Here is a 13,002-nt window from a genome sequence, read left to right on the forward strand (position 1 = left end):
TGGCGCGCCCCAGTGCCGCCAGGGGACCGTGTGCCAAGATGTCTTGCGCTCCCAGGGCCTCTACGTATGTTGACATTTCTTGCTGTATGTGTGACAAGCTCTTCGTTGAGCGTGCGAGGGGTGCGGTCTACAAGATGCCGCTGACGTGAGGTAAAGTTTATATCAGCCAAACTGGCCGATGTATCAATGACCGCTCGGAGCATCAAGAGCGGAACGAGACAGTGTCATGTTGGCCTTTAAATAGGAGTTTATTGGATAAATCCGAATTGTCAAAAATATTACCGGCGAGTGCTTATCGGATTTTTTCAGATTTATCTGAAAACACTGAGCCTTAGTGTTATTCCTCAAAACTTATACTTTATAGAAATACAGCAAGACATCCTGGCCTGGCTATTTCAATGTGTTCTCTGCAGCCCTTTGCATTTTTATTCTCTCCAGTAATTCATTTTGACACCTTTTGTCGGTCATCTTCTCTTGTTTCTTTGTGAAATTAGCAGTAATGCCAAAAACTCGCTTGATGTGCACACTGTAGGCAGAGGCAGTGTCACAACATGAAGTTAAAACTCTATCTAACAAAACCCGAATTTACTAATTTAACGAAGAAATCTCTATTCCCGTCAGGTACCCGCAGGGTTCAACGTTGTCATCAACTCAAATTAACTAAGCTATCATGGAACTAAACTCAATTTAAAAAAGTTTTTCTGGAAATAAGTGAGTAGAAAATGCAGTGATTTCTTTATAATTTTGACACGGACTGGTTTTTCTTCGAGCATGCGCTGTAACGCTATTGCGTTAAAACATCCAGTCGCTCTTGTCACGAGCATAGTTCTATATTGATGTGAATGCACGTGATGTCATTCACGAAACAACGGACTTAACAGTCTGCAGCACTTTTACATACCAAATGGCGCTATGGGCGGTGGTGCTTTGTTGTCCCTGTAAATGCTCCCACGGGAACAAGGTGTTGCTTTTGTTATTTAACGGTTTATACGACAGATCACTGATAACCTTTCCTTGCAACTTTCTTGCTCTGCCTGCTCGCACAACCACTGCATTCGTTTTCCCCATCTTTGTCAATTGGCAGCTCGTCATAGCTTTGCCTGACAGTCTGCCTCGCCAGTTTCACCCGAACATGGGAGGCTTCATGTTCGGGCAACGTGGGAGGCTCCATGTCTGGGCTGCCTTCGCGGACTTTTCACACGTGCACGCATGTGTTAGTGGCAAATAAAATGCCACGATAGCTTTTGGGTGTCGCTACATTACAATTTTATATGTTCAAGGGTAGAAAAATAACTTTCTTGATCTTACAAATTTCCCGATTGAACAAACTAATTCGAGCACGGTAATCACTTTGTTATATCTAGCTTCAACTGTACATGAATGTTTCTAGCACAAGATAATAGTTCTATCGCAGCGATAGCTTGCGTCTGGGTCCTCTACTAAAGACAAAGCTTCACATTTGCCATGGCTCCGAGAAGGCACTTGGCGAGTGAAAAGCTGGAGTGTCTACTGTGGTCAAGCAGTGGTGATTTAATTAGTCACCCAACATCTCGTGGAGTGTTCACGTGTAGAAACAAATACAGAATGTCTCCAGTTTGCACGTCCCAACATGCGCAACTGCGAGCACCATGGGCGTTCTACAAGGTGCTTTTTTTTAAACTGTACACATTTTAAAACAATTATCCTATGACAGTCATGCCTCTGTAGTATTCGCACAAGGACTCTATGTCTAGATGGAAATACTTTGCTGCAGCTAAAGTGACAGTGAAGTGACTAACAAATTAACTTTAATGATTGACTTCTGGGCAGTTGTTTATATTAGGAACTTGTAGTTCATGACAATTTATGGCACACCCATTGTTTTAGAAATCACAAAAGTTGCAAGTAATTTGAGATATTCATCATCTAACTCGGGACGGACTGCTATGTCAGACCGGAACTTCCCTTGACGAGGAAGTGCCGAAATGTGAATCGAGGCGTGTTGGAGCAGAATTTGGTTGGGCAAAATGGCAAGCTGTCTGAAATATGTAAATAGAGCACTTTTTCTCTGCGTGTAGTGTGGTGCTTATCTGTTTCTTAAATTGTAAACAGACGCAAAGAACTCTTTTGCCTGTCTGCAAGAAGTGCCGCAGTGGCTCCCCCCCCCCTTTTGAGTTTTGTGCTGTACAGACAAAAGAAAAATTTGAAATTGCAGCTTTTTTACACACAGCCCGAAAGAAACGGATAAACACCAAACATCACCCGCAAAGGTAGGTGATCTGCTGGTGCAAATGAGACGACTTGCCACTTTCCACGACGAGGTGCGAGCGTGGCGTGCCTTCATTCAAATTCCGTCATTCCGTGTCACTGGAAGTTCCAGTCTGTTGTTACAGAGTGGCTGAATTTTCTGCAAGTTGGGTGCCGTCAGTCTCCATATCGCCGTTAAAGGGGTCATGAAGCACCCCTTGGGCTGATTGAAAAAACACATCCTGCGGAAAGCTGACACGGCTATGAACTGCTCTGCCAAATATTACAGTCGTGCGCGCCGCGTAATGGCCACAAGCGGAGCGCGAAGTTGCCGTTTCCCCAGGCACCCTCTTTTCAAACAGAGGCCGGTTCTCACTCTCGTCGGTGGGCGGGGCGTCTGTCCGCTGTACGTCGCAAGAGACATAGCATGCTTATTGGCCGATAGCCGACGTAAATCGAGAGCGGCGTTCGGATCAGATGCGCTTCTTGCTGCGGGGTGCCGCCACTTGCCGGCGCCGCACTCCTCAGTACACGGTAGCCGCGCTCGCGCAAGCGAATCACAGCGGGAGAGCGATCGCGTTTCATGACGCGCGCTGGCGTAACTTCTTTCCCCCATGCCATCCCTCCCTGTCTAGCTTTCAGTGCGCTCGTCGGCACGAGAAAAGAGAGAAAGCGCTGGGAGCGTGCGCCAAACCCCCGTAACTCCGCTGATTCTTGACGGATTCGAGAAATTTTTGCGGCAATCGATTCGGGAGGCAGTACACTCCGATACTGAGGCCATTAGATCACTACTTGGAAAAGTGGTTCATGACCCCTTTAAATTTCGATAATTAATATCTCGAATTACATGCAACTTTAGTGATTTCTAAAAAATGGATATGGCATAAATTGTCATAGACTACAACTTCCCAATTTAAACAGCTGCCCTAAAGTTAATAGTAAAAAAGTTAGAGGTTTTGTTAACTGGTCATTTCAATGTAATTTTAGCTGCGGCAAAGTATTTTCGCCTTGACGCAGAGTTCATGCACGAAAACAAGAGGAGCCTGACTGTCATAGAACTTTAATTAAAAATCTAATGTTTAAGCAAAAACGCCCTGTATATACGGCAGTCCCCGCAAATTCAAATGCTCAAAGCTGTCTCTTCTGCTATACTTTGTCCATAAGGTAATTGATTACATGTAATTCGTTACATGCAAGTCTGGTGGACTGCAATTTCCTCTCTGTTCTTTAATCATTGTCAGGCTTTAGGTTACTAGCACTATTGGCTCATGTGCCACAACTAAAAGCATCTCTAATGAAAAGAAAAACAGCAATGTTGCTCCTGTGTTGCATCTAAGTTGGACATACAAAAACCACTGTAAAGCATAAGAGCTTTACAGTGGTTTTTGCTGGTTTTGAACTTCACATGAGGATGGCCAACTTTTAAAGGTGGTGGCAAAGGGGCGCTTGTCACGCCTCATAGCAAATTTTCGGTATACGCTGCAAGTTGTATTGCAATGTCTTGGTAGCATTTTACAGAATTAATTTTTCAAATCTGTTGGTTATTAGAAGAGTTAGAAGATGAACTGTAAATTTTTTAGGGGTGAAAATTTAAATAGCAGGGGAGAGGGGCAAATATAAAGTTTAATAATTTCAAGTTTTCAAACTTCCCATTTTGGACAGACATCCACATTACAACTCTGGTCGCGCATTTCTGGCACCTATGACGCACATATAAAACGGAGGCAAGGGCTCTTGTGTTCTAGCGCTGGCACTGAAGTTGGCGATCTTTGAAACCGCAGTGCCACCTGTTCAGACTTCTTCAGACTCTTTTTTACATAACGAGGTGGCAGGAGGCACGGCTTGCTGGCATTGTGTGTGCACAGTTGCATATTTATTGGTTCCTCAGGCGTGCATTTCAAAGGGGTTAATCTGAGCAGTAGGCGGTCTATCGAAAGCAGTGGGTGGTGAACCAGAAAGGTGCGCGGGATTTTCACCGCTGCCAACCATTAGGAGAACCCTGACCAGAACCAAAAAATGTTGTGTCTTTTCTTAGTTTCTCTAGCCCTATATTAACTTCGCGGCACATTTCCAATGGCGACACTGCGCATGGAACGCATTGGATGAGCAACTGAAGTTGTATGCCAAGGTTGGCAACATTGTAAGCAGTAACGAAGAAGTGCATTTGTGCATGTGACCTTTACATTCGCTTGAAGCACAGCTCCCTCAAGAAAACGGGCCTTCTCTTGGAAACTTGAATCACTTTCTCACCAGGCGGCAGTTCCATACCTTGTAGACTCGACTGCCACCATGTGATCTATGCTTGTTTGTTTGCAGTGCTCAAGCCTGGTGATGGGTCCTTTAACGAAGCATCTGAATTGACGTACACTACCTTCATTGCACATCATAATTTCATGTGCAAATGTGGCCGATGCACCATACAGCACAGGACAAGTGCTTGCACAGCCACCAATGTTGACAGCAATACATCAACTTTACGACAAGTTTACTTCACAACTGCTGATATGCAGGTAGCAGCAGTCCTTGCAAGGGCTATAGAAAGAATGTTTCTTTTACCATGGCAAACTAGCTTTGCCCACTATAATCCACATGATAATCTCCGCATTATCCTGAAGGCTGCCTTTAGAGAGACACTATAAAGTGAAACAATAAATCCATTTAGGCTGATAACTTCCCACGAAACCTCTATAAAACATTTTATAGAGGTTTATAGATGTTTTAAATGTTTTAAAGACGTTTTATAGAGGTTTTGTGTTTCATGGGTTATACTCTGAAAACTCTAGTGTTTTTAATTTAACCACCATAGGGTTATTGATAGATGAGAAAATTGGTGCCAAAGCTTCACTTTCAAGTTACCTGCCGAAATCTCCGATCGTGACATCACGGATTTCGAAGTGTTTTTTGTATTTTGGCCATGGCTCAACAAAATTTCCTGAAACTTGGTATTTTAAGTCTCCAAGTCCCTCAAAAGACAACGTACTTCATTTTTACCAATTCGGAACTATGTATGTCCTAGTAGACGCAGTCAAAATTTATGACGTCGCTTCAACTGGCATGGCAACTTAAAGATGGCGTCGCCACCCACATTTTTTTTGCGCGTTTTCTCGCTTACTAAGTGCCTTCTCGCAGCAAGCATGGTTTTTTTGGTATCGTGAAAGAATAATTTACTAATACAAGAAAACTCGTTTTTCTTTTTAGTGTGCCTTTAACACAAGTACAAAAGTGGTGAGGATGGTATGTTGCCAACAAGGCTGGGGGTGGGTGGTAGGTTGGCACATGCACTTTGAACATTGTTGCAAAATCAATATATTGACTGCTACAATGAACATTTGCATGTATGAGCAACATAACCAACATGCAAGAATGTTGCCTTGGGCATTGTACTTGTACACTAGCAGACACTGGTAATGTTTTGTTACTATACACACGCATAATGGAGGCATAGTCGCACTTGCATAGGGTATGTGAATTGTATTCTCTAGTTGGCTGGGGCGACACTTTAGTGTGATGGTGGGTTTCAGCATGGTTCACTTGTATTCCAGGAAGCTATCTCAAGCCCACAGCTTGCAGAGCACCTTCGGATGATGTAAGCAGATGTAGCTGTATTGTGTTCTACATGAAACTGCAGCATAGTATTGCATGAAAGGCATATGTTAACCATTGTTGCAGACTAGAAAGCTTAGCAATATGCAGCTTCAAGGAACGTATATTGTCAGCTCATAAACAAAAATGGAGTACACATTGGGTTTTCGTTTATATTTAAGCTTTTGCTACTATAATGCTATCACTTCTGCAATAAAGCTCACAAAAATTCATTACAATGTTGAATGAGTGTTGCATAATATTCGTTTCAGGCTACAAGCAATCCAGAAAGAAAAGCTTTTGATGCCCAGAAAAATGTTATATCACAGTAGCGTTCAAGTTAATCACAGCACTTGAAAGTCAGCAGAATTGCAAATGTCACAAAAGAAAGCAGAAAGTGCTTTGACATGGCGATGCACAGCACATCAACACTCTACACCTCTGCCTAGGCCACTCCAGTGATCAGGTACACACAGAAAGTACTTGTCCATTGCCTCACAGAACCGAACTCTGTAAAGGTTTGGCCAAACTATTGTGGGAAGTTTCCCATGGCCGCGAAGAGTCACAGTTGACTTCACCACCATCTCAAGCTTCTTGTCCCAGGTAAAGGTGCGTATGTAGTCTATTATGCCAACCACCAGCTCTTTTCGGTCATTGTCAAAGCCAACAAGCAACGAATAGTCCATGACAGAATTATCGGACAAAAAATTTGCATCATTCCTGATAGCCAGTGATAGGACAGTTTTGGAATGTGGCCGCACATACAGAGGAGAGTCACAAGTTGTCTTCAGCAAGTTTTCATCTAAGAGAACCACATCACCTTCAGTCTGCGAACGTGTATTTACCATGCGGTTACGCACAGAACCCTTGAGGTCAAACTTTTGAGCAATGTTACGCTTATAGAAAAGGTTCTCCATTACCAGAAGGTCCAGCTTAGATGCAGCATTAGTGGCAGAGTTCTTGTACCCAATGCGGAACACGCCAACAATCTTGGCCAATACAGTGGGCTGCCTGTCTGTACAAGCACTGCTCACGTATTGAAAGTACAGGGGTGCAAATTCAAGGAAAGACTGAACCTCATAACGAGACATTTGCTTCAAGATAAAGCGGTCATCATGTGTTTTGCAAAATGAAGAGCCAGACTTCCCACCTTGCGCGCTCCAAGACACACACCGTGAAAGTGAGTGGATGAAGCGATCTTCTCCGTGTGGGAAAATGAGACATCTCAACTTTCGGAACTGTTCAGCAAAAAATATGCGACAGTAAAACTGTGATGTTGCATCACTGAACTGGGTTTCGATGTGCATGTTGGGGTTCTTGTGCCCAGTTCTTTTGTCTGTTTCCTGGCTGCTACAAAGAGCCAGATCGTTGAAATCCACCATAGCATTCTCTGCAGGCGCTTTTGTAGTTGGACTAGGCTGCTCTCGCAACTGGCTTAAAGCTGTTGTCAGGGTTGATTGCAGCTCTGCGAGTTTCTGTTCATAATCAGTGGAAGCAAGAGCGTGAGCAATAATAGAGCTGGGTTCCTGGTCATATATGACGATAGGAATTCTGGCACCATGCGAAACATTAAAATGGTCTGATGGAGGAAATGGGCTTTGAATAGGATTGCTTCCAGAACTAGACAGAAGCTGGCTGATAATGGTTTTAACTGTTCCTCTTTTTTCCTGCTTCCCAGGCGTGTCGTCATCAGCTTTGGATGCTGTGGACAGTTTCGTACGATTTTCAAGCACGCGTTCGGCACCATCAGAACGAGATCGTTCGTGGCTTTTTAAGGCTGTAGACTTTTTCGACTCCGTGCTATCATCCAAACTTGGTGCTTGGTTATAGCTGTCCTGCTTTGGAGTACTGGTGTCTTGGCCCATAAGGCCAGCATATATGCCCGGAGAAGCCCCATACATACAGCTTGAAACTGATGAGCTACTACTTGACACACGTAGTGCTGTGCCAGTAGGGGGACTGAAGCTGTCATCAGGTAGGAATGCAATATTGTCATCCCTGCTTACATCCAGCATTTGATGTGGATCAATGCTGAAGTGACCTTCCACAATGTCTGCATCTCCAGCAGAGTCACTATCTCCCAGACTGCTGGCTGTGTCTATGCTTTCATTAAGTTCATGTTTGGCCACACCTGTCTGGTCATCTGAAAGTGCCGTTGTGTCGGCTCCAAGTGAAGATGTGGGCTTCTTTATTTGGCTCGATTTTGCCAGCAACTTTTCTTCTCTTTTTCTGACTGATTCAAAGTCTTGCAGTCTTTTGTTCCAACAGTTAACGGCATCTGCAATGTAATGTTTTAGCAAGACAAGGCTGTCATTTATTTTCCATGCCAGTGAACATGCCTCATTGAGGACACACGTGTCCAAAGTAGATGGATCTTGTGATTGGCACTTCTTCAGATTTGGTGATGTCAGTTGGAGCTGAATGTCTTCTATTTTCTCTTTGAAGGCATTCTTCTCAGTCTGCTGCATTTCCATGAGGTCAGCAGCAAAAGCCTCATATTTAGTAGCTTGCACCTGTGCCCTAAGGGAGCACAGTGTCTCCACGACAGTGTTATAAACCCAGTATCCTTTAAGTGCCAAGTCTCGAATCTCATCAACAACTACACTCACTTGAGGAATTTCATCAACAATGGAGATCACAGGTGGAGGCAAAGCCACTTCCCTAATAGCAATAGGTGAGTACTTGAAAGATGCCACCACTTGCTGTGAAGCAAAGTATTGATAGTGATCATGGTGCAAAGAATGTTGGCACTGCTCATGTGAGCCTCTGCATGTGTATGCATGACCATGAAAACGCAGCTCCAGGTATTTGGCAAATGAAAGTGACCATGTCTCTTCACTCATTGTAGTAAGTGGTGTCACAAAGCGACATTTACGGCACCAACTCCACATGAGAATAGAACTCTGAGCCGTGGTTGGCGGATTGTCTAAATGATGTAACAAAATTTGAATACAACCATTTTCATGGACAAACTTGCGCACATGCTCAAGCATAGGGGTGTCACAAGATGCATTGGGACATGTGTAGGATGATCGAAAACAATAGCGCTCTAGAAAACCACCAAGCGGAATGTCATTGCGACCATAAAAGTCCATATTGACCACCCATGGATTCACACAGAAGTATGGCGCATTGCTTGAAGTTGGTGAATAGCTACAAAAAAGCACAGCAACTCTTTGATGGTTGTAGGGACTCAGAGCATCAGTTCTGCCATCCCAAATGTGTTGATCTGCTGTGGCACCAGCCCCGTTGGTTGGTGAATGTCCTGGTGAAGTTTCGACCTTGCCAAAGTTGTGATGGCAAAGGTTCTGGATTCTTCCACCACGGGCCCGAAAGTCAGCTAGCAGTGCTTCTGCTTCGATCGATTCCCAAAAGTAGGAAAGCTTTTGATATGTGAAAGGGTGATAAGGAAGAATTACTACCTTTTCCTGCATGTTCCTAGCACTCAATGTGCTCAATGATGAATCATCAGGTTCCATTTTGTTCCACACTTCCTCACTGTCACATATCTTAGGAGACCAGTAAATTTCATCCGAGAAAAACTTGCGTAGTTCACAGCGACGACCAGCTTCAGTCTTCAGGTATGGCACTGTGAGCCTAATAAAAGGTGAACAACACAGAATTGTTGAATCCAAAGCTAACTTAAATGAGTTACTTAATGGCAGAACTTGTGATTTTAATGAAAGTCTGTGCTCTGTGAGTGCTGCTCCATCTTCATCTGAGTTCAACAAAGTGTGGAGTGGGTCACTGAAGTCTTCAACACAACTTATCTCTACTTTTCTTGTACTGTCCTCTGGCCCCAATGACACCTTCTGTTCTGTGTGGTCTAATGCAGCAAGGCTTTCATCATGCACTGCATGGTTCTCTTCAACTTCATTTTCCACGTCATCCTCAGCAACCTGCAACCGTGCTGGTGGTTGAGCATGTTCATCCATCAAGAAAGCCAGCTCTAGTCGCCAGTTAAAAGATACATATAGCATGAAGCGAATTATGTTCTTGACTTTCTTCAGCTCAGTCCCCGAGCCTCCCCTTAACAGAATGGTGCATCCCAACGCACTGGAGCAACCGTCAAAGAATAGAAGTGTCTTGAATCTGTTTGATGGGAGTAAGTAGGTCTTAACAAAAAAGTTCTGACAGGAGCCCAAGTTAGGCTTTCGAAGCTGGGCATCTATGGAGCTAACAATAGCCGACTGAGTGCACCGCGAAACCCGTTCCATAACCGATGGCTTCACATTGATTGCTAATGTAACATCCATCTGCAAAAGCTTTTCCTGTGCCAGCCGAGACACTGTTTTTTCAACAAGAAGCAAGTCTGGCCGAAAGACCTGTATCTTGGCAACAACATGCTTAAGATACTCGCATTCCTGCATAAGAATAGGGTCAAGTGAGGAGAGCTTGTTTTCCACCCGCTGGTACACAATCGACGAGCCCACAAGAAGAATGCGTGGGTTTGTAAGTTGTTGTCTCATCTTCTTGTGAACAACATTTTTTGTGCAAACAACACCATTGACGACCATGCATTCAGTTCTATGTCCTCCTGGAATCTTCTTTATATGAACATATTGCCGAATATCCATGTCATCATCCAGGTGCTTCACATCAGGTGTTACAATGTTTGCGACTCTGTGAACTATTGGCAACACTACCTCAGCCCAAGGCAATGGAAGCCCATCAGCAGCAAGAAGCTGGTTCAACAGGTCTTTCTCAAGCACACTGTAGGCTGAGCTCAAGCTTTCTTTGGTCTCTTTCACTTTTGTTTCATCAACTACATACTTTTGTTGACCAGGATTATTCATGCTGCAGCTTGCATACAAAGCTCCACTGACACAGTCATCTGCAATACTGTGATTACAAATTTCATTACTTATAGCACTTCGATGGGAGTCCCACCGGCTGCGCCTTGTATCCTCAGGTTCTTCTTCCTCTGGGGATATTGCCAGCGAATCTCGGGGTCTTGATACAGTTACTCTCGATTCTTTCAAATCAAGATTGAGAAAAAAGGTTGATGTTGATGCTGCGAGTCGTTTCTTTTCCTTGTATGGTACTGAACTGTCCAGGCGGTCAGCTGACATCTTATCTACTCTGAGTGCGTCATCCATACTGGCAAAAGGAGAAAGGCTTGCCGCAGGTTGAATTTCAGAAACCCAAAGGGGATCTTGATTCTCTTCCACAACTTCATCAGGAGGGCTGCTTGAATGGCTTGGGCCAGAGTCAATCTGATTGTCCGAACCAGGTTTATAGAGGGAATAGGCATCAATAAAGATTGGCTCATGTGGTATGACAGGCTCGAGGAACTTGCTATCAATCAAGGCCTGACCAATTGAAATTGCCTCTCCTCGTGATGAGACCTTTCCCTGCGCCACAAGCCAGTCCACAAGTTCATTCCCAACCACACAATTGCTGTAGGAATGGAGACGATGTCGGTGGGTCTGAAAGGATACTCCGTGAACTGGGTGTTGTATCTGAGACCACAACTCGCGAATGAACATCTTGTCGTAGACAGGCGTCCTTGGTGAAGGGGTTTGGAAACCGGACTTGTCTGAAGGGCTGTAATCTTCGGTGTCTCCCTTAGGAACGACCAAGGCTTCTTCTCGAAATCCTACCGACGTCTTTCTTCTTCCCGAAGATCCCCACGTGCCAGTATCAAGTGAAGCTGAGTCTTCCTCTTCCATGCGCATCACACCCAGCTTGTTCTGCAGGTCCGCCAGGACTCCACGCAAATCGGCACTTAAGTCCAGCGATTTGACGTACGATAATACAACTTGGCAACAGTACATACAAACCCGCAGATCCCCTCTGTATCCGATTATTTTACCGGGAATCTCGCGGTTACAGCAGCGGCTACAGAATATCTGGCCACAAATCCTGCAGTGGTGGCGCCGACGAAAGGTTGTGAACTTGTCGCCGCATTCATAGCATTCCCTACAGTTGCTGTCCGGCATCCAGTACTGTTTGAAATCTGCGTCTTTGTAAGCATTTGGGGCTACGATACCGCGGTCCATGATGTGCGCGATACGACTCAGCACACCAGAGAAACTGCGCGTGTACAAAACGTCCAGTTCTCTGCCTTCCTGTAGCGGCGGCGGCACTGTCTGTGGTTCAGCAGCGAGCGTACTTGTGGTGGCTGTTGGAGAGTCGCATTCAGACCTGGCACTGGGCGACGATTGCGGAGCAGAAGTAACAACTTCGTTTTCTGGGATGCATTGACAGGGACTCTCTTCACGCACTTCAGGGACTGAGGGATCCGCGGTAGCATCAGTTCGTGGTGCTCGTGAAAGCTTGAAAAATCGGCTCAGAGAGAACCCAGTGGCTTTAGTTTTCACATCGGAGCTAAGAGGAGCAAACTCGGTGAGCGACGTGGGCGAGTAGAGTTTCTTTGCCCCGTGAGTGTAATCAGCGGGCTCCATTTTGGACGCCCCGTTGACAGCAGGCCAGCTGTTTTCGATGCACGACTAGGACATTGCTAGGGCTTGATCGCTGTTGGCCTGTATTATTGTGATCGGTGTCATGTCAGCATACGAGCATTGAATAAGGAAGACCAACAGGAACGTCGAACGAACCATGTCCACGCACTAAACACACCAAGTGCAGCGCTTCACGTATGAATGAAAAAACTTCAAGGTCCACGGCGGCCAACTGGGCCAACATCCAGCTCTGGCCCATCGCTGGCTTGCTAGCCTTGCCTTTTCATGACCAACACAAACCGGAACTTCGCCCTTCGCCTACATTGTAAGTATGGCTGCCGCGCGAGGACGCCACATAATAGATTATATCTGTAGTTATATCTATAATGCATTATAGAGTTTCTAAATAGCCTAAATCCCAGCCCATATTACAGTGAACTAGTACACTAGCCCATATAATTTTATACTATAATACCCATATTACCTAAACCAACGGTAGCAATCAACGTGAGATAAATACGCGCTCATAGTAATAAAAAAAAGTTGGAAAGTGGCACATAAAATGGGCATTTATTAACGGCAAGTTCTATCACACTTCGACAAGTTTCCAGGGGTGCAGCAGGTTTTGCATGGCCTCTGAGATTTTGGCGTTTCGCTGTTGTGACCACTGACCTCCATTCAGTGGTTGTACAGTGTTCTAGAAGTTTGTAGTGCGCTCACTGAGCGGCGGAGCGTGACACACTTCATGTCGCCGCCGACAGGCGGCGCGGCTCGCAGCGTCACCTGAAAC

The 13,002-nt window shown here is 45.0% G+C and overlaps 1 protein-coding gene across 1 annotated transcript; it reads right to left on the minus strand.

The window, feature by feature from the left end:
* Positions 1-5,973: 5,973 nt before the first annotated feature.
* On the minus strand, positions 5,974-12,482 carry LOC119376083 (1-phosphatidylinositol 3-phosphate 5-kinase). Its single transcript, XM_037646054.2, has one exon. The coding sequence runs from the start codon at positions 12,213-12,215 to the stop codon at positions 6,234-6,236; it is 5,982 nt and encodes a 1,993-aa protein (XP_037501982.1). The 5' UTR covers positions 12,216-12,482; the 3' UTR covers positions 5,974-6,233.
* Between the last annotated feature and the right edge of the window lie 520 nt (positions 12,483-13,002).

This window comes from Rhipicephalus sanguineus, chromosome 1 (genome assembly GCF_013339695.2).
Source record: "Rhipicephalus sanguineus isolate Rsan-2018 chromosome 1, BIME_Rsan_1.4, whole genome shotgun sequence".
Taxonomy (NCBI): Eukaryota; Metazoa; Arthropoda; class Arachnida; order Ixodida; family Ixodidae; genus Rhipicephalus; species Rhipicephalus sanguineus.